General features: G+C 41.5%; 1 protein-coding gene across 2 annotated transcripts in view; it reads left to right on the forward strand.

Annotated features, from left to right (window-relative positions):
- The window catches only part of TMED8 (transmembrane p24 trafficking protein family member 8), a 31,215-nt gene extending 4,543 nt beyond the window's left edge, over positions 1–26,672 (forward strand). The window contains exons 2-6 of one of the 2 annotated variants that reach the window (XM_060004131.1): positions 9,085–9,166; positions 14,760–14,889; positions 16,636–16,762; positions 17,165–17,470; positions 18,726–26,672. In XM_060004131.1, the coding sequence (XP_059860114.1) occupies positions 9,085–9,166; positions 14,760–14,889; positions 16,636–16,762; positions 17,165–17,470; positions 18,726–18,943 (863 nt within the window). In that variant the 3' untranslated portion in view covers positions 18,944–26,672. The remainder of the gene's footprint in view (positions 1–9,084; positions 9,167–14,759; positions 14,890–16,635; positions 16,763–17,164; positions 17,471–18,725) is intronic. The other variant, XM_060004132.1, reaches the window with a different exon arrangement.
- Positions 26,673–27,369: the final 697 nt, after the last annotated feature.

The raw sequence follows: 27,369 nt of genomic DNA on the forward strand, positions 1-27,369 counted from the left end.
TAAACTTCTGGAAATAAACATATATTTCTTTCTCCTTTTCTTACTTCCTGCCTCTCTGAATCCAATTACAAGTTGTTTTACCAGTAGTTCTTACATAGTTTAGCGAATATATTTAACCTTAAAAATCAAAAGCAATATCTCTTTTCACTTTTTTTTCCCTGCATACATTAAGTTGTTAAGATGCTATGAGAAGTGGCTCTTCACATATGAAAGATGCTCAACCTAACTCACAATAAGGGAAGTGAAAATTGTAACTATGCTGGGTAGTTCAATATCTCACTATATGTTGGCAACGGTGTGCAGAAACACAAACTTTCATGTATTGCTGAGGGGTGTGGAAATTGATACAAATGCTATGGAGGGCAATTTGTCAATATCTTTCAAAATTACAATATATGTCCTCATTGATCCATTTTTTTCCAGGAGTTTATCCTATAGATCACACACCTATTTAATGACACAGACACAAGGTTATTATAGCATTGCTTGTGATGGTAAATGATTAGAAAGGGGCTTCCCTGGTGGTGCAGTGGTTCAGAGTCCGCCTGGCGATGCAGGGGACACGGGTTTGTGCCCCGGTCCGGGAGGATCCCACATGCCGCGGAGCGGCTGGGCCCGTGAGCCATGGCCGCTGAGCCTGCGCGTCCAGAGCCTGTTGCTCCGCAACGGGAGAGGCCACAACAGTGAGAGGCCCATGTACCGCAAAAAAAAAAAAAAAAGATTAGGAAGGACATAAATGTCAATAGGGAAGTGGTTAAATAAATTATGGAATATCCAGCTATTGAAATATTAATCAGTTGTGGAAAAGAATGAGGAAGTTTTTTTATATATAGTTATGGAAAGGTCTCTGAGATGTTAAGTAGAAAAAACAACGTGTATGCTAGCATGTCTAGTATGTGCATTATTTGTGTGAAAAAGTATATATATATTCTTTTTATACACACATACACACTTTTTTAATGCAAAATATCTCTGGAAGACTATCCAAAACCTAGTAACATTGGAGGTAGGGACTGAGGTGGGAGGAAGTTTTCACTGTATACTTTTATGCTTTTTGAATTTTGAATAATGTGCATATATTACCTATTGAGAAAAAAGTACACACAAGCATGTCATGAGATTCTTCACTGTGTTTATATTGTAAGTTGGAGCCATTCTATGTATCTCTTTTTGCCTTTCTGCTCATCAGGAACTGACCTCTTCTGGGGTTTTTTTATCTCGGATAAAGTTTCTATGAAATACAGTTTGTAAATCTCCTTAGGGATGATTTTCATACAATTCTGTTGTTGTTGTTGTTGTTTTTGCGGTACGCGGGCCTCTCACTGTTGTGGCCTCTCCCGTTGCGGAGCAACAGGCTCTGGACGCGCAGGCTCAGCGGCCATGGCTCACGGGCCCAGCTGCTCCGCGGCATGTGGGATCTTCCCGGACCGGGGCACGAACCCGTGTCCCCTGCATCGGCAGGCGGACTCTCAACCACTGAGCCACCAGGGAAGCCCTCTTTTTTTAATTGAAGTATAGTTGATGTATAATGTATAAATTACAGGTGTACAATATAGTGATTCACAATTTTAAAATGTTATACTGTTTATAGTTATTATAAAATATTTGCTATGTTCCCCGTGTTGTACAGTATATCCTTACAGCTTATTTTATTATGTTACTCTTTAAATCCACTACTGACTTCCTTTATTCTTGTGCTAATTTTCATTTCTGTCTAAAAATTCAACCTTATCGAAGTCTTCACTGTGATCCACTACTTACAGAGGCTGATACTGTTTGCCAGTGACAGAAAGAAGGCAGACTTGTAAAAATTCTATTTTGTTTCCATTTTATTCACTAAGGTATCTTAAAACTGAAAAGGGTAGAGGCAATGCAGGTTTCTGTTTTGTGTAATGTTAGACTAGGTAATTGGGATTATTTCTCCCACTGGGGACAATTAGGAAATAATTGTCAAAATATAAACATCTGCTTGAAGATCCTGGAAAGCTAGTCAGCTAGTCAGATAATGAATAATTATTAGGCTATGATCCATGTGAGGGCAGAAGTATAAAGATAGAGGTCCAGGGCTTCCCTGGTGGCGCAGTGGTTGAGAGTCCGCCTGCCGATGCAGGGGACACGGGTTCGTGCCCCGGTCCGGGAAGATTCCACATGCGGTGGAGCGGCTGGGCCCGTGAGCCATGGCCGCTGAGCCTGCGCATACAGAGCCTGTGCTCTGCAACGGGAGAGGCCACAACAGTGAGAGGCCCGCGTACTGCAAAAAAAAAAAAAAAAAAAGATAGAGGTCCAAGGATGAGAGTCCAATTTGGGGTTCCTTTCTCCTCTGAGAGGATATGCTGAACTCCTAAGTGGGGAGGCTTAATGGCAAGACTGTGGAAGTGCTTCTCTGAACTAAAGCAACAGGGGTTAATCAAGTAGGGGGAACCCTGGTTAACCCCCTTTTCTCTGGGTTAGGACCATGAAAGGCCATGTTCTAGAAGTAAGGGTAAGTTAGAAGCAGGCCATTGCAAAGACTACAGCTCAGCTTCAGAAACATCTGAGTTCATGAAATTGGATTAAGTTAACCCCAGGGTGCTAGTGCCCCCAGGTATGTGGAAGAAGCAAAGGCAAATCTTTTCTGAAGGGTCACTGTAGTCTTCAAATTATTTTGACAAACAGTTTTACTGGAACAATTTCTGGCATGTATCAAAAATGACCAAATGCATGAAAAGACACAATATGAACAAAAATCAAAAGAAATGACAGTAAAAATGGATCCATAGGAGCATCAGATTTTGGAGTTACCAGATACAGACTTAAAAATAATTATATTGTAAGTCAACTATACTTCAATTAAAAATTATATTTATTATGTTCAGGAGGTAAAAGAGAAAGTTGAGAAATTTGGCAGAGAATTGAAATTTATAAAAATAGAACCAAATAGCAATTCTGTAACTGAAAAATACAGATGAAAATGAAGAATTCTGTTGATAGGTTTAACAACAAGTTATTAGACCTGAAGAGAGAACAGTGGACTGGAAGAAAGGTCAAAAGAAAATATGTAAAAATACAACAATGGAAAATTCAGGAAAGAGATGAGACATAGAGGATATGGTAAAAAGGTCTAACATTTGTATAATTGGAGTCCTAGAAGGTAAGGAGAGCAAGAATGGACAGAAGCAATGTTTGATGAGATAATAGCTATGAATTTTCCAAAACTAGTGGAATCTACAGATTCACAAAGCCCTGTACACCCCAGGTAGGGGTATATAAGCCACAGTAGGTACACATTAAATTAAAACTCTATAAAACCAAAGCAAAGACAAAATATTAAAAGTAGCCAGAAAAAAATTACAGTTTGCCTTCAAAGGAATAATAATTAGACTGAAAGCTGACTTATGCACAGAGCAGTGAAAGCTAGATTATCTTTAGAATACTGAAAGAAAATAACTACCAATATAGAATTTTTTTCAGTGAAAATAGTCTTCAAGAATGAAGGTGAAATAAAGATATTTTCAGGCAATCAAAAACAGGATTTATCACCTACAGGTAACTGAATTCTTTAGGCAGAATCAAAATGATCCCAGATGAAAAGAAAATTGCAGTTTAATCTCCCTCATTAACATAGATGCAAAAAGTCATTAGCAAAAGATTAACAGACTGAATCCAGCAATATATATGACCAAGTTGGGTTTTTCTAGGAATGAAAAGTTGCTTTAACATTTTTTTAAAAAAAGTCAGCTGTATAATCACCATTTTAATACAGTAGAGGATAAAAATTATCAGTCTAGTAGAAGCAGAAAAAAGTGGTAAAATTCAGCCTCTACTTATGATTCAAAACTTAGCAAACGAGGAATAAAAGGAAACTTTCTTAATTGGATAAAGCATATCTACAAAGTCCCTACAAGCAGCATCAAATTTAATGGGGAAATTTGAAAGTTTTCCTTTTGAGATTAGGAATAGGACAAGGTTGTCCACTCTCACCACTTGCTTTTCATCATTTTACTGGATATTCTAGCTAGAACAGTCAGGCAAGAAAAATAAAATATATGAGGATTATAAAGGAATCCTATTCAGTCTGTTACTTGCAGATGATGATTGTGTACATGGAAATCCAAAAGAATCTATAGATAATTTATTGAAATTAATAAATTTGTCCAGATTGTTGGATATAGGTCAATATGCAAAATTCCATTGCATTCATGTATACTAGCAAAGAAGTTAAATATATATGTGTATATATATATATATATATATATGTAATTTACTATAGAATAAAGAAACTTCAAATACCTAGAAACAAATCTCACAAAATATATGCAAAAACTTTATGCAGAAGATTATAATACATTATTATTGAGAGAAATTAAAGAATAAGTAAATGGAAGGGTCTACCATATTCTTAGTTTGGAAGACTCAGTATTGTAAAGATGTCAGTTCTCCCCAACTTGATTTATAGATAAAATACAATCCCAATAAATTTCCTAGAAGGTTTTGGTGGGCCTTTTGGGTGGAGTTTGACAAGCTGGTTCTAAAATATATAGAGAAATGAAAGGCCAATACCAAAGACACTCAGTAAGAACAACAAGATGGGAAGATTTGGTCTATCAGGTATCGAGACTTTTTAAAAAAAGTTTTATTGAATTATAGTTGATTTACAATCAAGACTTATTTTAAGGCTTTTACAGAATAGCCCAGTTAAGCCCTAGGAATAGAAATAAGAGCCTAGAAACAAAATCTTTCATTTGCAACAAAGATTGTACTTTAGAGTAGTGGGGCAAGAATGGTAAATATTGCTGGTAAAATTGAATATCCTAGGAGAAAGAAGGAAAAGAAAAAAAACCTTGATCCTTATCTCACACACCATAAACACAAAAAATCAACTCTAGTTGGACTGTAGATCAAAATGTGAAAAAAAATACAATAAGCTCCTAGACAATAATAATAAAGGAGAATATTTTCTTGATCTCAGTGTAGGGAAAGACATCTTAAACAGGACACACAAAGACTAATAAAGGAAAAGATTGATAAATTTTGACTACATTAAAATTAAGAACTTTGGTTCATCAAAGGACAGACACCATTAGAAGAGTGAAAAGGTAAATCACAGAGTGGAAGCAGGTATTTATAACATACAATTGACAAAAATTTGTATCCAGAACTCCTATAAATAATAAAATGACAATCCAGGGCTCAGCTTTTGGCTCAGAGGAGGCCAAGGTGCAGCTTCCTTTGGTTGTCCCTAATCCGGGTTCACCTGACACCAGCTGCCTGGACCCCACCACGCCTTGTTTCTTTTTGCTTGAATGCATTATTTTCTGTCTCTGACAGTTGTCTCCTCTGCTTAGTCATCTGCTTTTGCATGGCATGCAAAGGCTTCTTCCAAAAGGTAGCCTCAGTCCCTGACCCGACTGAGGCTCTTCACAGTTTGTTTTGGGCTCTGGTACCAACCCCAGACTCGGGAGAAGAGAATTGGAAACTGTGGGGCAGATGTTCACCCAAAACCAATAGCCAACATAGTGTTCCCTGGTCACAGGACTGCCCCTTCAAGGCTGTGGACAGGCAAAGTTCTTAAGAGAGGATTGTAGACATCTCTAATATAACATAATTGTCTATAACAGGGAAAGATTTGAAACAGAGTCTAGCTCTAACAATAGGGGCTTGGGGATTGGTTAAAGAAATTATGGTACAGCCTATGGGGTAATATGCTGCCATTTTAAATTATTTTTTTAGTCCCTTTTTTTTTTTTTTTTTTTTTTTTCAGTACGCAGTTCTCTCACTGCTGTGGCCTCTCCCGTTGCGGAGCACAGGCTCCGGACGCGCAGGCTTAGCGGCCATGGCTCACGGGCCCAGCCGCTCCGCGGCATGTGGGATCCTCCTGGACCGGGGCACGAACCCGTGTGCCCTGCATCGGCAGGCGGACTCTCAACCACTGCGCCACCAGGGAAGCCCTAGTCCCATTTTTATTGACCCTGAAAAATTTTCATGAATAATGTTCAATAATATTAGGTACATGTCCTTTCGGAAATATAGGTATATAAATAGAATTTTTATATAAATACTTATATAATACATATATAAATATTATATATACATTTATATTTGTACTGAGCCTTAGAATGAGTAGAAACTATGAAACATTAATGGAATAATTAATGAAAAGCTGTATTCATACCTGAGCTAGTGGGTATTATAGTCCAACTGATCAACTCATTGTACAGTATTGTCCAGTAGAAACTGTGGTCTCCATGCCCCACCCAAAGTTGATTGCTGGGGATAGGGGGGGAAAATATATAAATATATAGATGTCTATACGTATACATTTATCTATATGTGTAATACATATAAATATGCACATATATGTGTATGTATATGTATAAATATATTTCTGAGAGGATATGCACCAAAATGTTAACAGTGGTTATTTTGGGCTAGTGGGATTGTGTTTGGTTGTTTTGTTTATTTCTTGTCTGTATTTCCTGATTTTTCTACACTGAATAATGGATTATTTGTATATTAAAGTCTGGAAGGGTAAATAAGGAATGTTTTCTTATCTGTATTTAATTTGTTCTACAATGCGCAAAGCATGTACTTGTGTCATTTCAAAAACCTAATTTAAAATCAGTAATACGGATACATGAAGTCCTGCGTTTAAGTTAAGAAGTCAGTTATGTTCCAAAAATCTGTTTCAAAAATAGAGCATAGGAGAGACTGAGCTTGGAATAAGTTTATTTTTATAAGCCCTTGGAGATCTTGATTGACTTATTTAGGCCAATGGGGTAAGTTTGCAGTTAAAAAAATCTAGTGCCCAGTTAATGTCTTACATCAAGAAATACTGTGTCCTTATTAAGAGATGATTGTCTCCATGTACTCTGCATGGTTTAGGACTCATCTGAAAAAGTTGTCCATTTTAGCTCTTTTCTTGAAATGGAACAAAGAGATGATGGAGAGAACTGGAGATGGTCGGCCTGGGAAGGAACTTGCAGGAAATGTGATAGCAGGCTGTAAATATTTGAAAGGATATTGTGGGGAGTATTGATCGAAGAGCAGAATTTATTAGGAAGCGAATTTTACTTAGGTCAACATAGGGAAGAACTTTTTATTCTCATTATCTCTTGGTGAAAAGGGCCTCTTCACAGACTAGGGGACCCTGGGGAACGTCTGACTTTTGTCTTAGACTCAGTTCCTTTGTTGAGAGGTGTAAAGAAAACCTCAGTCCTCCTGTGTTTCTCCTTTACTCTGTCACACAGCCACATTCTCAACACTTCTGACACCAGATGTGTGGAGCTTTTTCCCCACACCAAGCAACTCTGCAACACCAGCTGGGTGTCCTACAATTTAACTCAATTCTAAACACCATCTACCTGGAGACAGTGTCAGATCCCACTGGTTAAGGGCTCAATCCTACAAGATTGCTCCCATCCCACTTCAGATGCCAATTGCCAGTAGTAGTTGCCCAGGTTACCCACAACTTCTGTCAGACTTGACTACAAATTGGTAGTTCCCATGACTTCCTCCCCCTTGGGTTTGATTAAATGCCAGAACAGCTCAGAGGACTCAAGGAAACACTTACGTTTACCAGTTTATTAAAAGATATGGTAGGGTTACAGATGAACAGTCAGATACAGAGGGCGAGGTCTGGGAGGGTCCCAAGTGAAGGAGCTTCTGTCCCCACAGAGTTGGGGTGGGTCACCCTCCTGCTATAGAGATGTGTTCACTGAGCTGGCCGCTCTCCAAATCCAGTACTTTTGGGATTTTTATGAAGGCTTCATCATGTAGGTGTGATCAATCATTAACTCCATTTCCAGCCCTTCTCCCCTCTCTGGAGAAAGTATGGTGGGGTTGAAAATCCCAAGCTTCTAATCATGGCTTTGTCTCTTTCTTTACCAGCCCCCATGTAGGGGCCCAAGAGGTACCTCATTAGAACAAGAGACATTGTTATCACCCAGGAAATTCCATGGAATTAAGGAACTCTGTGGCAGGAACCAAATCAAAGACCAAATATTAGAACAAAAGGTACTCATAGTGCTCTAATCACTTAGGGAATTATAAAGGTTTTAGTTCTGTGCCAGGAACTGGGGGCAGAAACTAATATATGTATTTTCTATTATCTCACAAGAGGAAAATCAGGTAGCATAAGCTGTAAGGTCTTTCTACCTATGAGAATGTGAGTTGACAAAAAGAAAATAGATCCTATTCACATACAAAAAAAAAATGAGACTAAAGTTGAATCACAAATATTTACCTTTTATACTTTTATGTTGCTACCAAATTCTGAAATTTTCAGTGTTTGAGGTTTACATCAGTAAGTTATATTTTATATTGAGAAGTGAACTTTGGGCTTCAGTTTTTTTGCTGTCTTAACTAGAGGAGGTTCACCAGGGGTTATCTAAACACACTAAACCATATGCTTTTCTGAGTGCTCACAGGAAAGGCTACATGAATACACCATGAAACTTAGTAACACCTAATGGTTAAGAGCATAATTGCCTGGATGTGCATCCTATCTCTATGCCTTAGTTTCCTTACCTGCAAAATGGCAATGATAATACCAGTCACAGGCTTGTTGTGAGCCTGGGAAACTGGTCGTCATTGTACATTTCACCTGTATATTCCTTGACGATGCTGAGCAGTTATTCAGTAAGTCATTGGTGAATGAGTGAGTGAGTAAATGAATGAAATTACAAAAATCCTTTACCTGACCCTGGATACAGTGATGTGAGCTGATCGAATGTAGAGGTGGCACTCTCTACTTTGGCACTGAATTCTAGTTCATTTCATTCTACATTCCATTCTGTCCTTTACGTTCTGCCTAGTTTAACCATTTGCTTTCTGTGAAATGTGATCCTTTAATTAGGATGAATTCTGTGGGGACTTGTTTTGGAAAATGACATTTTTTTTATGAGTAGGTTATAATGGTCTGAGAATACTTGGACGTGATGACTTGAATAATTTATGTACTGGGGCTCCCAGAGTATAAAGTTTGTGCCTAGATTATTTTTAGAAAGAGAAAGTTGGTTGAAACTGCCAGATTTTTTAAAAAGATACAAGATAATTATGATTGTGTTCCTTCTCCTGTATTGAATTTTTCTTCCCATGATTTTCTAGAGAATGAAGATCTAGAAGTCACCAAGGTCACCTCTCTAGCAGCTTCTGCCTCTGATCTGGAACCCCATTCCTCATCCTACAGGTAGGGACAGCAACTACTTGGGATATAATGCTTCTCGGAGTTTTATCTTCTGAGATAGTAATTGATGAAAGAAGTAAACAGTGACTTTAAGGGGGAAGACAAGATGAAGTGAAGAGTATGGAGTGTTTTGTCATTAATTAATCAATCCTTAAGTGTGTTTAGGGGGAATGCAGGTCTATTTCAGGTTATAAAATTTTCTTTAACTCTCAGAGAATAGAACTGTAACAAATAGTGTAGTGTCTTCATTTATCTCCTCTTGAAGACCAGGTTAAAATGTTAAAACATTAGAAATGGATCCCAGGGACTTCCCTGGTGGCACAGTGGTTAAGAATCTGCCTGCCAATGCAGGGGACATGGGTTCGATCCCTGGTCCGGGAAGATCGCACATGCCGTGGAGCAACTAAGCCCGTGTGCCACAGCTACTGAGCCCGCACACACACCACAACTGAAGGCCATACACTCTAGGGCCCGTGTGCTGCACCTACTGAGTCCGCATGCTGTAACTACTGAAGCCCACGCGCCTAGAGCCTGTGCTCTGCAACAAGAGAAGCCACCGCGATGAGAAGCCCGCGCACCGCAACGAAGAGTGGCCCCTGCTTGCCGCGACTAGAGAAAGCCAGCGCACGGCAGCGAAGACCCGACGCAGCCCAGAAAAAAAAAAAAGAAAGAAAAAGAGTGTCCACAGATGGACTTTCAAGAGAACATGTGTTTGGTTTTTACCCATAAAATGCACACACACACACAAACACAGTGTTGCAGCCACGATGATGATCTTCAGGTTGTCATTCTTAATTTCCCTCTCCACCCATCTCATCCTCCTGCCATCACTGATATCAGAGTATATAGCAGAAAGGGAATAGTAGTACTGTGCCCTAGAATAAGTGGAAGCCACAAAACATTAATGGAATAATTAATGAAAAACTTATTTTGGAGAATGCTGAGCTAGTGAATATTATAGTCCAACTGATCAGCTCATGGTGCAGTACCGTCCAGTAGAACCTGTGGTCTCCATGCCCCACCCAAAGTTGATTGCTGGGGGTGGGGGTATGTTAAGATTTCTTTTTCTTTTGGCGATGCCACACGGCATGCAGTATCTTAATTCCCTGACTAGGGATCGAACCTGTGCCCTCTGCTGTGGAAGCGTGGAGTCTTAACCAGTGGACCACCAGGGAAGTCCCATGATATATTTAAAATGTTATTTCTTAAGTAGAAATTCTCTCTTCTTACCTTTGTATATGAAATAAAACTTTTTCCCCCAGAATTCAGACAATGGAAAATAATAATAATTAATATAATTTTAATACAGTTTGTGATAATAATATAATAGCCACTCTTTATTGAATGCCTCTTTGTAATAATGATAATAAAATAGTTACTTTTTATCAAATATTTCTGTTCGTTCAATACTGTACTAGGTGTTAAAATGTATTATCTCAGTTAATCCTCGTAACAAACTGAATAAAGTATTTTTTTTAAGATGAGGAAAATGAAACAGTGAATTTAATAATTTTCCCAAGTTCACACAGCTTTAGTTTTGTTTACTCTACAGCTTATTTCTCATAAGTAGCAACAGAAGGGTTTTGAGTTCTATGCTTAGAGCTACTAGGTTATTACATATAAGGATACTTTTAGAAGACATAGCCTCCTCCAGGCATTGATTATTTGAGATAATTCATGTTCTCATCAAATCCTGTGAGAAGAGTGTCCTTCTGTCCTTCCGTTTTCCTACCACCACGCTTTTTCTGCACGTGTTGATTCTTGTTTGTTTGTTTTGTGGCCATGGCCCGTGGCATGCGGGATCTTAGTTCCCTGACCAGGGATGGAACCCCTGCCCCCTGCAGTGGAAGCGCAGAGTCTTAACCACTGGACCACCAGGGAAGTCCCTGCACATGCTGATTTGAAGGATCCTTGGGAGATGGCTTTTGGTACAGAGCTGATGTTTTCATACTAACAGTAAATAAATTTTTTGAGTGAAGAATATAGACTATTCTTAGAAAAAAGGAGATAAAAATTTCAAGTTTTGTTTCTAAAATCTGATGCGTGAAGAAAAATAATCCAGCATGCGTGACGCCTGAAGTCTGGTGTTTGTGTTTTGTATATTTTAGAAATGGAAACGGCATGACTCTTGATCTTTTCTAGTGAGGCTGGCTGGCCAATCTCTCCCTCCCTTTGGGATGGCCTCCCTGCTCTGGGTTAGCATAAACCGGAAGGCTTACAGTGAGAGTTTTTCCTTTACATGGTTTATCATCTGCATCAAGTGATTTGCAATTTATCTTTCCCAAAGTACCTTTCACTAATTCTTCAGAGCATAAAATGCTAATGTGAATATTAAATTTATGCGTGTCCTGTTTAAAATATTTTTTAAATAAGCAGAACCATATTTGTGCAAAGTAGCATGCACAAAGGCAAAGAAGAAACTACATTTTAGCTGCCATATACAGTAACGTCAGGCTGCTGGTCAGATTAACTATTGTGTTCTCACATTCCGAATAGTCCTCTTTTGTTCCCAAACAAAAGTTAACTTATTCATTTATTCATTCAACAGATATTTATTGAGAGCCTGCTATTACCTGGCAGTGTTCTAGGCACTGAAGACACCACAAATGAACAGACAATCCACATCCCGGGCCTCATGTAGCTTATATTCTAGTGGGGGAGGTAGATGGAAAAAAAGTATACATCGTATTTCATAGAATCTAAGTTGTCATCAACTATAAGATGTACTGTTATTTTATATACCACCAAGAAAGGAAAGAATGCCCAAGATAGGCTAATAAGAGACCTCCCGCAAAAGCCTGCACCTTCAGTGAAAAGACAAACGAGGAAAGAGATTGCTCCACACAGAAAAGGAGAGCAGGGCAACTTGAATGTCTCAACCTTGGCGCTGTGTAAGGGGGGAAAAATACCTCCCCTGAGAATATGAGCCACAAGTCTGTTGTGTAAATTCACTCTGCCAGTGTGGTCCAAACAAAACTCTTAAACAGAACATAATTCAAGTCACCTCAGTTGGTAGCACTCCCAAGCCCTGGCAGAAGCAAATGCAAATCCCCTGAGGAGGGATTCCGTGTCACTCCAGGCCCGCGGCAGTTTTTAGGGCATCCTGTATTTCAGTTGCATTAAAATCTGAAAACAAATATGCATCTCGCAGTCAACAAAATATGGTGCATAATATGTCAGGCAGTCATCAGTGCAGTGAAGAAAAATGAACAGGGTACGGGTGTAAAGAGTGATGAGCCAGGGAGGGGAAGCCTCTCCCAAAGTGATGGCTGAGCAGAAACCTGAAGGATGGAAGGAAGCCCTGAGTAACTGGGGGAAGAGTATTCTAGGCTGAGGCCATAGCAGGCCCCCAGACCCTCAGTGGGGGAGTGCTTGAGGTGCTCGAGGACTCTCAGAGATTCAACAGGCCATTGTGACTGGCGTGGACTGGGCAAGGCAAGAGGAGGTCATTCTAGGAGATGAGGTCAGAGTGCAAAGGGCCTCAGGGTTCCATGCGACAAGCTTGGCCATGGAAGCTGTTAGTCTAGAGGGAGTGAGACCCAGTCCCTGCCATCAAGCTCACCTCCTAATAGAGGAGGAGACATAATAAGTAGTGCCAAGGAACCAAAATGGGCTCTAATTTCTGGATTTAAGAGAATAAAATAGACTCACAGCCTAGACCAATTTACAGTTCACACAGAATAATCAACCACAGCTCTGATTTTCATAGTAACTACCTCTTGTTTGTTCTGAGGTCAATTGGAGTGACTTAGATATTCCAAAAGATGGCTCTGTTTTATCTGAAGAAGAGGTAATTTATAAACTAGGAGTGATCTTTCTTGTTTATGTTAAAAAAGAAAGAAAGAAAGAAACTAATGAACTCCAAAATAAGCCCTCTGTTTCCCCGTGCAGTTCGTAGTGCTGTTTCCCAGTTGTTTGCTCAGCCTGTCTGAGGAAATGGACGATACCCTAAAGCAGCAGTTCTCAAAACTTTACACTCTTAAATTTATTGAGGACCTTAAAGAATTTTTGTTTATGTGAATTATATCTTACAATGTTTACTAGTAATTAAAACTAGAAAATTAAAAAATAGTTATTCATTTAAAATAATAAGGAACTCATTACATGTTAATATAAATAACATGTCCTTAATGAAAAACAATTGTTTTCCAAAGAAAAAATAATTTAGTGAGAAGAGGGATGTTGTAAATCTCTTTAATGTGTGTCTTAACAAAGGACAGTTGGATTCTCAGATCTGCTTCTGCATTCGTTCTGTTGTGATATCATATGTCATGTAGTCTCTGGAAAACTCCACTGTAAACTCTTGAGAAGATGAAAATGAAAAAAGGCAAATAATATTTTAGAATTATTATGAAAAGGTTTTGACTTCACAGACTCCCCTGAAAGAGTCTTAAGGACGCCAGGGGTCCCTGGACCATACTTTGATAACTGCTTGTCTAAAGACTCCACGCCACCTTTTGTTGGCAACAGACTTCCAAGAAGCCTGGGGTATTGTGCTACAGCCCCGGCTCTTAACTCACTTTCGGTCTCTCCAAAGCCAGAAGAAATGGAAGAGAGCATAAATTATTCCCTTGCTTCTTTAAAATCAGCTATTGGAATAGTGGTTTTCTTTTTTTTAATTTTATTTTTGGCTGCGTTGGGTCTTTGTTGCTGCATGCGGGCTTTCTCTAGCTGCGGCGAACGGGCAGGTGCACGGGCTTTAGTAGTTGGTGGCACGTGGGATCAATAGTTGTGGCGCATGGGCTTAGTTGCTCCATGGCATGTGGGATCTTCCCGGACCAGGGCTTGAACCCGTGTCCCCTGCATTGGCAGGCGGATTCTTAACCACTGCGCCACCAGGGAAGTCCCAATAGTTGTGTTTTAAGTTATTGGGATAGTAGATTAACGTGCTTAAAAAAGTGAACTGGGTGTGCTATGGATATCAGTGATAGGGTGTGAATGGAAACGCTGAATGCTCCTGGGATAAGGCGGAGAGGGTTGCCTTGCTAATCAGTCTGTACTTCCTTTGTTTTGTGATCAGCTTCTGGCTTAGGCGAGGCCTCCTCCCTTTGCTTCTAACAGCAGCTTTATGTGTGGAACAGACCTGGGATTCTAACTCTTCTTTTGTTGAAATTCTGTGCAGAGCAAATGGCATCGGTCCCAGACTGAGGAATAAAAACCAGACCTGCGGTCTATCTCAGATGACTGAGCTGTGTGTTTACTGTGGTTCTCGGAGCCTGGGATGTGGTGTTGTCAGTCCTGAGCCCTCACATGCTGTCACTGCTTCATTGTAGGCCATTTCAGCCCTGGGCAGTGGTCAGCTGAAATGACGGTGGGCCCAAATGCCAGAGGAAACAGGGGTTGGGGGTACCCTTTGAAGGTTTTTTTTCTTTCTGAGTTTCTCCAGGACCATTGTGCCTTTGAAAAGAGTCCTTGAGGGGAATTCCCTGGCGGTCCAGTGATTAGGACTCCATGCTGTCACTGCCCAGGGCCCCGGTTCAGTCCCTGGTTGGGGAACTAAGATCCCACAAGGGAACTAAGATCTCACAAGCCGCACGGTGTGGCCAGGGAAAAAAAAAAAGAGTCCTTGAACTGACATGCTCTCTTTCTCTGGGAGGCCACAGATGGTATCTCCGGTGAGGGAGGATGCCACAGAAGATCAGCAGAAGGCAGCCAGTGCCATGGAGTCACAGGCCTCGGTGGAACAGGAATTGCTGTCTGCAGACCAGGCCCAGGTCCTCAGCAAGGTAGGGCGCACATTCTTACTCTCTCTCTGAAAAGCACTAGTTTGTGACAACAGAATTCAGATGCATTTGGGTGGGTTGGAATTAGAAAGCACTGTCATCTCAGGTTTAATTATTTGGGGAATGATCATGTGTATCCTCCCCAGGGCCCATCACTGTACTAGGACCCAGTAAGCACCTATTCAAATAATGAAGTGTTATAATGAATGTTCCCATGTTGTCTAAAATCCACTCGATGTGAGGAAACTTCAACCATTGGATTATGTGTTAGTCTCAGTTTTCTTGTGGTAGATCTACTCGGTATTTATGGTAAAGATTCCATAGAAATGGTAGCAGTAGTAGTGGTCTCCCTGCCATGGAGGGATGGGTTGTTCATACCATTATTAACATATATATTAGAATAACAAATGGTGTCAGTAAAGACAATGCCGAACATTATAGTTACATTTGTATGATGCTTTAGAGTTTACAAAGCATTTTTATCCATAATACGTCATTTACTCCTGAGAACAACCCTGTGAGATAGGTACCATTATGTCCCCAATTTAAAGATGAGGAAACTGAGGCTCAGAGCTGTTAGTGACTTTACCAAGTCTATGCAACTAATAAGTTGCAAACTAAATCTTTTGTTTAACCTTCTGTAAGAGGAAGGACTCATTCAAGCAAGTTAGTCAAAGTCTGATTTACCTCATTTAACATTGGAAATAAGAGCTGAAGAACTTAACTCTTCAGAAACAGATATTATGAGAAAATAGTCTGGGAGGATTACAGTATTCATTTATTCATTCATTCATTTATTGCAAATATAATTCTGATTCCTTAACTGGACTGCTGTCTCACCGATGTGCTCTTCCGTGTTGGCAGTAGGCGTACATTTCTTCTTGAGTTGCTTGTCAACTGCTTGGAGGAGGGGCAGGAAATTAAGTCATAATAGCATGAAATAGGGGAATGGTAATCTGAGTGGTTTGAAGTGAAACCCACTAGGGAGAGACTGCAGGCTCCTGCCATGGGTCAGGGAGGGCTTTGTGAGTATCGAGTGATATTTGCACTTACATGCAAGTTAGATGTCAGGCAGCAAATATACTGTTTAAATGCAAATCCTGGGGCTGGTGTAAGGTGAGATTGTGATTATTTATACAACATTGTTAGTGAATGAGACAACCTATAGGGTGAGACATCCAAGGTGTGCCATGGGTGAGAGAGAGAGACAGAGACAGCCAGAGAGTAGGAGCCAGATTCTCTCTCTGCAGTACTTTGGTGAACTGATTGACAGTGACCTGGAAGTAACCTGTGGATGGAAATTGTAGCAGGAGGATGTGTGGCCGAGTGAAGGTTGAGCTAAAGCCCAGATGCAAGAGCTGTCCTGAGAGGAGCCGAAGGGAGAGACTGTGCAGGCATGGCCCAGAAACGCTGCGCCCAGAAATGCTGTCGATGGAAAAGTCAGTAGCAAATTTTGAGGATGTTCTTGGGCAAGGATTTTATGAAGGGTCTGAAGTGGGAAAGTTGCAAAAAGCAGGAGAGAACAAGAAAGAAGCTTTAAACTAGGGAACATGTTGATGGCATTAAAAAAAGTTGGTAGAATTTATTAGCAACCTGTGGCTGGAGGAGAGAGCAGGAATGTTGACTAGCACTCAGACTGTGAGTTGGGAGAGTGGAGGTAATAGGGCAGGGGAGGCAGCCTTCAGGTGGAAAGAGGCTAATTGGAATCCGCCTTTATATATGTCCTGTAACCAGAGTTCTCTTGTGCAGATGGCCAAGTACCATGGTCTGCCAAGGTCTGGGGACATCGTTATGATCCAGTCTGAGCACACAGGAGCTGTAGATATTCTTTCAGCTGATTTGGAATCTGCAGACCTTCTGGGGGACCACAGGAGAGGTGAGACCTTTGGGGGTGTGGAAGGTGTGGTTTTTTTTTTTTGGTTCCCAGTGGGTACTTAAAGAAAGGCAGACAGACAGATGGAAGGAAAGAAAGAAAGGAAGGAGAAAGCGTAAGATTACATAGGTGATTATATTACAAAAGGAGGAAAAACAGCTAGTGTCTGAATATTACATTCTGGATAGAGTACCAGGTATATATATGGTACGTAAAGAGACCTATTTCTTAAGCTGAGTAGCTGACACACCTCAGGGCAGTGCTCTCTCCTTCCTTGTGAAAAGAAGTCAGGGAAGCCAGTAGGAAGAATGTCTTCGACTATGGCAACCTCCCTAAGCAAAATGCCGGGTGTGGCAGCATTTCCTCCGGGTCTCTTTCTCGGTGGTGAGCTGCCTGTCCTTTCAGTCTCCCCGCCTCTGATAGCACCTCCGTGCATCTGGACCTTTGCCAAGATGAAGGAATTCAAAAGCAAGCTGGGCAAAGAGAAGAACAGCCGTCTGGTGGTGAAGCGGGGTGAGGTGGTGACCATCCGGGTACCTACCCACCCAGAGGGGAAGCGTGTCTGCTGGGAGTTTGCGACCGATGACTACGACATTGGCTTTGGAGTTTACTTTGACTGGACCCCTGTAACCAGCACTGACATAACGGTGCAGGTCAGTGATTCCAGTGAGGATGAGGATGAAGATGAGGAGGAAGAGGAGGAGATTGAAGGTAAATTTAATTTTAACATAATCTGCAGTTTCCTTTTCTGTCTCAACCTAATTTGCAGCGATCACTTCCTGTGTTGTACCAGTCGTCCTCTTCCTGAGAATGCAGGTGAAGAATCCCTTTCAGCATGGCAAGCTAAGTTGAGTGATGCAGGTCAAAGTCAGACCCTCAAAGAACATTCTGGTGGGGTGGCTTTGATGCCTTAGTGGAAAGCTTCTTTTCTTTTTAATCAGTACCTAGCCGTGTCCCCCAAGATCTCCTTGGGGACAGGGATAGGTTGGGGGCAGGAAAAGGGGTGGATCCGTGCTGGTGTATGTATGGGCAGTGGTTTTCAGATCACATGTATAAATCTGAGATTCTTTTATGTTTCTCTCTTACTTGTGGGATATTTACATTTATTCTTGGTCTGGAACCAAACTGAGTGATTACAATTTGCTAAATGTACCCATTCTCTCCGCCCTCCAAATGTCACAGCTGGTTGACAAGAGCAGTTTTAAAAATAGTCTCTGTGCTCTGTTCCAGCTGTTACTTGCGGCGCCTGCTCACATGGCCCTGAAGCCGCTTTTTTCTGTTTGTTTGTTTTGTAGTATAAGAGTAGGTTCTAAGCATTAGCCTTGTTCCTTTATTTTCCCGTATAATCTTACGGGAAAGATTAAGTCATTAAGTCATTCCCTTAACTTGCTTCTTCATGGAAAAGCAAGTCTGCAGGGAAATCTGCATGTGTTCAGGAAGGAGGAGAACCTCAGATCTTATTTGCTGCCCTTCCGGGGGACCAGTAGGAGTTCGGGGTCACTCCATATAGCACTTTCAGCATTTCAGCACTTTTCCACATTTCCTACCTCCTTTAGCTAGTTCTTTTACCTGTTGGATGAAAAGATGTCAGAATTTTCCCTTCTAAGTATCTTTTTCTCCCCCTTGGAAATTTCCAGATACTCTTGGAGCTAGGAAGGCTCTATAAGGCTAAATCACTGTTTCTCAGTGCAGATACTATTGGCATTTGGGGTGAGACACTGCTTTGTTGAGAAGGTACTATCCCTATATTTAGCACTCCTGGACCCTTGAGCACTAAATGCCCGTATCACCCACTGGTCACTCTGATGGCCCGAAGGCCACCAGACATTTCCAAATGCCCATAGGAGGGCAACAGTATCTCCCCTGGGTGAAAGCCACTGGGTTACCTGGTCCATCTTTTCACCCTCAGGTAGGCGTATTTGGTCTCTGAACTCATATCCAGGCACTCTGCCTTTTGCTCATGCAGACCCTGTCCCAGCTGGAGACGTGGAGCGAGGCTCCAGGAGCTCCCTGCGGGGCCGCTATGGGGAGGTCATGCCCGTGTACCGGCGGGACAGCCACCGAGACGTGCAGGCCGGCAGCCACGACTACCCTGGCGAGGGCATCTACCTGCTCAAGTTCGACAACTCCTACTCCCTGCTGCGCAACAAGACTCTCTACTTCCACATCTACTACACCAGCTGAAGGCCCGCTGGGACAGGGGGCAGGCGGTGTTTGCTGGCTGGAGCAGGCTGCCAGCTGGGGCCTCTTGTTTTGGATAGGCAAGAGCTCCCGACCCTCACGCCCTGGCTGGCGTGCCTGACTGTTGACCCCATGTAGCTTTTCCCCTGCCCAGGCTTCTGCAGATGGTGGTATAGTGCCCCTGTTCCGTGGTCCCTGACTCACGCTCTTCTGGCTTTAGACTCCAGCAAAATCTCTCTCTGGAGGAAACCATCAGGCAAAAGCCTGAAAGGAAGTTGGGTGTTGCGTTTTAAATATAGTTTTGTTTTGGTACAAGGTGTATTATTTCAGTTGCTGTTCTCTTCTCTTCCAGAGCTTTTATTGCAGATGTGTTTAGTGGCACCCACTCTCTTCACTTTTTGCAAGGGCTGGAAGAGAGCAAAGCACATTGTCCATGAAGGAGCCCAGTTTCCTGGATGGAGAAAGCTCTGTCCAGCCTCTCACCACTGCCATATTCCCACCTGCTGTTTCTTTGTGGTCTCTAGCACAGGCTGGGAGCCCTCACTGCCTCTGGAGGGGTGTTATTAGTCCTAGTGGTTTCACTCCACCTCTTTCTCTCCTCTTTTCCCTTTTCTAAGTCTGTGTCTTTGCCATTACAGCAAGAACTTCCATGCAATCCAAAATGATGATCACTGTAGTCTAAGGTCTTCTGGGAAGAAAAACTGCCTCCAGTTTTTCACTTCCTATTTCAAGATGCACTGGTGGTCGAAGGGGAAAGGGTAGAAATTAGGTACTGGATTGATGTCAGAACCCACATTTTTGAACGTCAAGTATTACTAAATTATTTTTTTTTGTATAATCGAAGAAGGAGGGGTACAGTCTGAGAGAGGATGTTAAAAAAACAAATAAAACAACACTCCAGATTTCCCACGACTGTTTTTTTTTTTTTTTTTTTTGGTCTTTAGGAGTGTTATTTAGAAATTTTGCTTTGGAACCAGTCATATTTCCAGAGTTTCTGGATTTAGGTTTCTTGCGTTGAGGGCTCAAAACTTTTGGTGTTCAAAGTCTCTCAGGAAAGGTGATAATGAAACTTCACTGTTGCTGCTGGTGTATTTGTTCTTTAGTCCCTGGCGACTGCATTTTCCACCCTGTGGGCCCTGAGGCCCAGGGTGCTGCAGCCAGTGTCACCAGAGCAGGGGGGTGCCCAGGGCCCCAGCGGAGGAGGGGGCAGAGAAGGGACCACTGCGATTATCTGTACCTCCTTCTTTCTTATCCCTTGTGTCAAGCCTGTTACTGCCTTAGGATTTTGAGGAATAATTAGATTTATTTATTACTTTATTTATTTTTAAAGCACATTTCATTTTGCCTTTGAGACAGTTTCCGTCTGTTTCTCAGAAGGCTTCCATCTGCTCTGAGCCATTGAGGGCACCTCTTCTGTGGAGTTAAAGCTGGCGATTTCAGGAGAAGTGGGGAAGGGATAATGTTCCACTCCTGCAGGTCAGTCCTGTAATGCTTTGGGTGGAGTCTGCCCCTTCTCAGATGGATGGATTACGCCAGCTTACCCCAGCGCTCCCTGTTAGGAATTCTAGATTGTGAGGGAATCTGCCCATTTGCCCCAGATTGTGCAGAGGACTTGACTAGCCAACCAGAGGCAGCCTGTGATTCTAGGACTTCAAAGTCCTTTGCCTGCTCTGAGGAGTCAGCTTCTTCACGATGTTTCCTTTAGCTCATTCATTCCTTGTGTGGGTGCCTCACACCAAGTTTTCCCTCTGCACAGAAGCAGAAACTCAAAGAACAGGGCTTCTCACAATAGGTCTGTAGTGGCACCTACGTTATGAACAAAGGGTGATACAGCCGCACCTTCTGTTCCTCTGGGGGCAAAGCCCCAAGTAGGAGAGGATGCTGTGGACCACCATAGCATCCGCCTCCTCTGAGCGGCCTCATACCTCCATTATTTTATATTTGAGTGCATTTTATAGAGGATTATACTGGCCCAAATTTATATACCTTGTAAGAAGTTAGAAATTATTTTAGTGACTGCCTATTTGGGCAGTGAAAGCAAACTTGCTCTGCGTCATCCCATCTGGTAACTGTATGACTGCTCTTTTCATCACTGAAGTTGAATCACGCCTTAGCTAATTGAGTAGAATCTTTATAAAATAATTTTCTACTGAGCTGTTCTCCAGTCAGCTAAAGCCTGGCTTATTTTTCCTGTTTATTATTGACTTCTGACATTCTCTTAAAATGGAGCTGTCAGGCCATCGGAAGCTCCCTGGGATAACATTTATTGTTGTTTATTTTTGCCATCAGAGCCTGTACTTACTTTCTTTGGAATCCTAGTTCTGTTGCATCAAGGAAGCCTGAGGGACTTGTTCCCATCGCCTCTGTGTGCCTCTCATTGTCTGGTCCCTTTTGAAGTCCTGGACATTGTTACATTTCATTCTGTACTGGTGTGTCATTAACAAGTCAGTGCTTCTTTGATCCATTCACAAAAAATAGGTAAATTAATTCACCATCCAATTAATTCACTATCCTATATTAAGTATCTGAAATTAGTGAACTTTAGGGACAAAATATTACTTAACAAACACAGGTAATTACTGAGAATTTCATAGTCCACCAGACCCTAAGAGGTAGTCACTTCCTTAGTCTCTCCCTATCTGAGTTTACAGAACCAAACAATCAAATGAAAATCATTGCTTTCACCTTCACCGTCTTCTTTAGAGGATAAATAAGTATTAACATACAATGGAAAGAAGGTACTTCACAGTAGGAGAGAGCCTGGAAGTCTCTCCACAGAGTGGCTGAGTTCTTAAGTTTCTTCAGTTTGTTTAGTTTTGCTACTTTGTTGAGAGACGGGGCTTTTAGAAAGTTTAGAGTATTAATTTTTCCCAACATTTTACTTTAAAAAATTTTCAGCAAACAAAATTTAAAAGAGGGCTTCCCTGGTGGCGCAGTGGTTAAGAATCCGCCTGCCGGGCTTCCCTGGTGGTGCAGTGGTTGAGAGTCCGCCTGCTGAGGCAGGGGACACGGGTCGTGCCCCGGTCCAAGAAGATCCCACATGCCGCGGAGCAGCTGGGCCCGTGAGCCATGGCCGCTGAGCCTGCGCGTCCGGAGCCTGTGCTCCGCAACGGGAGAGGCCACAACAGTGAGAGGCCCGCGTACTGCAAAAAAAAAAAACAAAAAAAGAATCCGCCTGCCAATTCAGGAGACACAGGTTCGAACCCTGGTCCGGGAAGATCCCACATGCCGTGGAGCAACTAAGCCCGTGCGCCACAACTGCTGAGCCTGCGCTCTAGAGCCTGCGAGCCACAACTACTGAAGCCTGCGTGCCTAGAGACCATGCTCCGCAACAAGAGAAGCCACCGCAATGAGAAGCCCACGCACCGCAACAAAGAGTAGCCCCCACTCTCTGCAACTAGAGAAAGCCCGCGCACAACAATGAAGACACAACACAGCCAAAAATAAATAAGATAAATTTTTTTTAAAAAAAGAATGTTTAAAAAAAATTTTTAAAGAAGTATATAGTAAACACCCTTATGTATATCCAGCACATAGATGTTAAAATTATAAACTGCTAATTTTTAAACAAAGATGATTCTGCCATTCTGTTCCTTTTGACAGGTATTCAATAGAGTATGTTCCCTGCACAGACATAAGCTCTCCTATGTCAGAGAGCTCCTGGTTTATTAGCAAAATTATTTCATTCAATGCCAGTTACCTGGGGAGGTGGTCCTCATAAAAATGTTTCGTGGTCTCCATCTTTCAAAACTCATGCTGTATTTCCTCTCTCCCTCAGGCTATAATTTCTAATGTTTTCTTCTCTACCTGGCATGTCAGAGTGAAGGTAATTGTGAAACTGCTCTGGAAGGACTTTATTCTAGTCTCTGTTGCTTTCCAACACATCCTCAGGACTCTGAAATTAAAACTCAATCCTCAGATAATATGTAGCTTTAAAAGGGAAGTAGGTAGCAACTTGAAATTAGGCCATTCTTAGTTATTTTTTTCTTAATTGATTCATGCACTTTAAAAATATTTTTATCTGTTATTTAGGAAAGAAAACCTTAGACTTTTAAAAAGTATATATTATCCCTTATAATATGTATATGGAAGAGTTAAACCTGAAAGCTCACTGTCTTATCTTGATCACTGGGTTTAGATATTGTTGTAAAACATCATTTAGAGAAAATACATGTTTGCATGTTTTTGATGAGCCCTATCCAGTCCCTCTTTGAAAGAATTAGGTGAAGCCCAAACGCTAAAGTCTGTATTTTTGTATTTATTTTAAGACTGCTTTTCTGCAAAAGGTTGCCTTTTAACCCCAAAGTATAAGGTTCTAAGGTACAGAGCTGAGTGACCCTAATATTTACACAAAAGGCTATTGTTTTAGAGGAAGGGGCAAGAGTGAAACAGTTCATGCAGCTTGTGAACTGACTTTTTATATTGATAGTAAGGAATGAAAACAATGAGAGGAAGAGAGAAAAGCTATCAAATGTATCCCAGAATTCTGCGCATATCCTGATTTTGTGTAGTTCTTTAGTTTGCATTTCATCCGTTGGAATTGTTCTTTAAGCCAGAAGCCTCACTGGTTCTCACTGTGCTTGTTGGAGAAATCCCAAACCTACCTGTCTTTTCCAACAGGATCGACTTTAGAAATATTTTTCAGTAGGTCTCCTCTGCTAAGTGTAATCCTGACCTGAAGATTGATTTCATCTCTATATTCTCTGAGACTTGTGAGTCCAGTGCCATGAAAAAAGATGGTGAGTTTAGAAAGTGGCTAGGAGGAGTTCCAGCTGTGTCACTGGAGCCTCAGTTGGTTTTGACTATGGCTAAAAAGGGATGACACAGGTTAATTTTGACCAACATCCCAGAAGAGCCTCAAGCCACAAGAGTGTGTTTGTGAACAAGCTTTGCCCTCTGTAGGCTGACTTCCCTGTGAGGTGTAGGAATCGCCATCTTCTTTAATCTGTGTGGGACAGTCATACACACAGCAGGCAATGGGACCAACCAAACAGACACAGTTTGTCCTTCCTTTTAGAGCTTCCATTTAGAATTTCTCCCGGGTCTAAAAGGTCCAAATCAACCACTTTAACTAGTCTCTCCACCTGGCCAAAAGTGTAGACCTTTTAGAAACCTGAATTTGCTAGAAAAGGAAAGAGCACCATCCATGTAGAATCTCAGTGGTTGAAAAGGGAAAGTGAGTTTCTGTCTGAAGGAAGGTGATTTCATTTTTTGTTGTTGTGAGGGGTAGCTTGTTAAGGGATTTATGCTCCTTAGAGAGCAAGTCATTGTATTCATCATATTTGATTGTGCCCACGGAGCCATGATGCCTGATTCTTCGGGGAGTCAATAGGGAACAGGTGTCTAAAGCCAGTCACAAGTTGGGTGCTCTCCAGCAATCCAGTAGATGATGAATATTCCTATGGCCAAAGTCCCAATTTTCATGCACATGGGATCCTGTCCCTAGGCCTTCATTTCCACAGCTGAGAGGTAAAGAGAGGGACGAGGTCCCCCTCCACTTCTCTCATTTATAGTATTGTTTAGCACTGGCAGCATGGTATCCAAGGCCTCAGTTTACCGGTTAATCAGAATTAAATAATAACATGAGTAGATAAAGGCGATCAACCTAGGTTGGAAGTAGGGCTGAGGAGGGATTATGACTTATAGTCCCACATTGGGGTAGATGGGTAACTCGTGTATGACTGTGTGGTTGGAACGCTTATTAACTTTACCAGGTGAGTGCAGAGGATGTGATAATGCTATGCTGATGAGGACGACAAATTAACTGAGTTGGCTAAGAAACAGAGCAAGGCCTCCATCTACGGGAAGTAGATTCTGTCACCGGCTGTGAGTGGAATCTCAGAGTGAGCGTGAGCTCTGCAGGTTCTCAGAGTCTGGCTTTAGAGCCCACTGAAGGAACCAGTCTTCTGTGGGCAGTGACTCTGGCTTTCTGCAAAGGAGAACCTTCTGGGAGTTGGTTCCTGGTGGTCTCTTTTCTGGGAATGGGTGGAGACACCCCGGCAAGAGCTGCTTTGGCTCTCTTGGTACCTGGTTATGGTCAGTGTTGCCCCTTTGCTCTGTCCAACCAGTCCAGCACCTGTGGGCATTCCTTTGACATCTACCCAGTTATTTAGGTAGTGAGGTTAGGGTAGGATTTGGGACCCAAAGGGTGAGAGAACCTTTGCTAAGTATTGCGTGGCCAGATTTCAGAAATCACCGCTCCCTCTGGGGTGTTGCATGTCCCTGCTGGAACCAAGAAGGCCAAACAAAACTCCTCCTATTTAAAAGTCTTATCACCAACCTGGGAAAACCCAATTAATTGCCTAAAGCCTTGATAGTGGGGTTCATTTACAGTCAGTCCCTCAAAAACTAAGTCCAAAGGCACAAGACTCTGGCTTTGAAATTATTTGTAGTCCCAGTCACTGGTTTGAACTCATGATCTGATGTCTTTTAGTCCCCCAGGCATGTGGACCAGAGTTCATTTCATGGCTGTTCTTCACTCTTAAGAGATAAGGAAGAGGTGCCCCAGAAGTCTAGAGATACAGACTTTTTCAAAATTAAATTCCACAGTTTTCTGTCATTTTAAGCAGATAGTTTTGACTTATCTAGGGATAAAATAATATATGTGAAATGATTTCCAGGGGACAAAATGTATTTTCTAAATGTTCTGATATAGGGTCATGAACAATTGTAAAGTTTTGGTTTGAAATATTATAGTATATGGGATTACAGAAGAGCCCTTAACTCACCGTCATGTAAAGGAGCTCTCTTCCTGAACTCTTTCTCTCACTCAGGTTTGAAATGCCTCATCTGTAATGTTACCTGTAAGTGACTGTTATTGTTGGTTTTCAGGTTCAGGCAAGAATCATCTGGAAAACATTATCCTAATTCCTTCTCTCATGTCCTAAGCAGTACATTTTACTAAGAAATTCTGTATTAAAAACACTAGCAGCCCTTTCTGAGATTATTGTCCCATAAATGGATTTGTTTTTATTTAATCAAGTTGAATTATTTCCATTTAGCCATGTTCAAGAGCAAGTAGAGTCTGGAGAAAGCGATCCAGTAACCCATGAATCTGGTGCACCCATTTCCCTTAATAATGGGAAGTGTTTTGAAATCCCCAGAAGAAAGCTGCTTTGTAATTAAAGTGATGGATTATAAGGAAGCCAGACTTTGGGTAAGGATTTTCCTAAACTACTTTATGCCATTTAGCTTATGTTTCTGAAAGGCCTGCTTTGGTGCCATGCACTGAGATCTATCAGTTGATTGAAAGATGATCACGCTTTCTTGGTAAATATTTAAGCAACTGGCAACCACAATGGCATTCTTTCCTTATCGTTCTGTATCGTGCACTGATGCTGACGTTACAAAAAGGGGTCTGGAAGGGAAACAGTGTCACAGTCTTTTCTTTAAAATCAAAGTATCCCAAGCGATCGTTTATTGAGGTCAACTTGTTTTACATGTACCCTATCATGAGGAATGCTGTCAGCATCTCCTATGATTTCTAAGAGCTCTTACCGAAATTGTTATTTGTTATGTCCTGCTGAGTGGTTTTTCCTTTAAAACACCATATTTTTACCACCCTGTGGCACTGAATATGTTGCTGAGATACATAGATGATACTGAGCTATGGTTCCTGAAATAGCTCAGTTCTTGTGTTTTATATTATGTAACAGTTTCGTGATGCTTTTGTGCATTCTTTGTCTTCTCTTCCGAATTTTGAAATCTGTCATAAATAAACTTTTTCACTATTCACCTGAAACATTTGAGTTATATCTTTTTTTTTTTTTTTTTTTTTTTTTTTGCGGTACGCGGGACTCTCACTGTTGTGGCTTCTCCCGTTGCGGAGCAACAGGCTCCGGACGCGCAGGCTCAGCGGCCATGGCTCACGGATGCAGCCGCTCCGCGGCACGTGGGATCTTCCCGGACTGGGGCACGAACCCGTGTCCCCTGCATCGGCAGGCGGACTCTCAACCACTGCGCCACCAGGGAAGCCCTTGAGTTATATCTTAATGAACGTGACTTAGAGTTAAAATTTTTTTATTCATCTCTCGTCTGCATCTTAAGAAAAGTATTCTTTAAATCTATACCAGTTATTTTATAATCTATTATTAGAAAAATTAAGAAAAATGGAGAATGAGATTAATGATAGATCTTTCATCTGCATTTAAATTTATGGCTGAGTATGAACTGGGATCTGGGTTTGGCCCAAGGGCAGAAAAACTGGGTTTAGAGTAATGATTACTTAATAGAATATTACTGAGTTTTGTTAGTATTTGGTCCCCAGTGATGTTCATTTTCCAGTTTACTGACTTACTCTTTCAAATTTGGAATTAGTAGTTTGGACACCACGGTAATCATTTAACATAGTCTAGGTGATATTAATCCAGCCTACTTTCATTTACAGAAATGACACCATAAGATATCTTTGACATCTCTCAAAATGTTGC

The sequence above is a fragment of the Delphinus delphis genome, chromosome 2 (genome assembly GCF_949987515.2).
Source record: "Delphinus delphis chromosome 2, mDelDel1.2, whole genome shotgun sequence".
Lineage (NCBI taxonomy): Eukaryota > Metazoa > Chordata > Mammalia > Artiodactyla > Delphinidae > Delphinus > Delphinus delphis.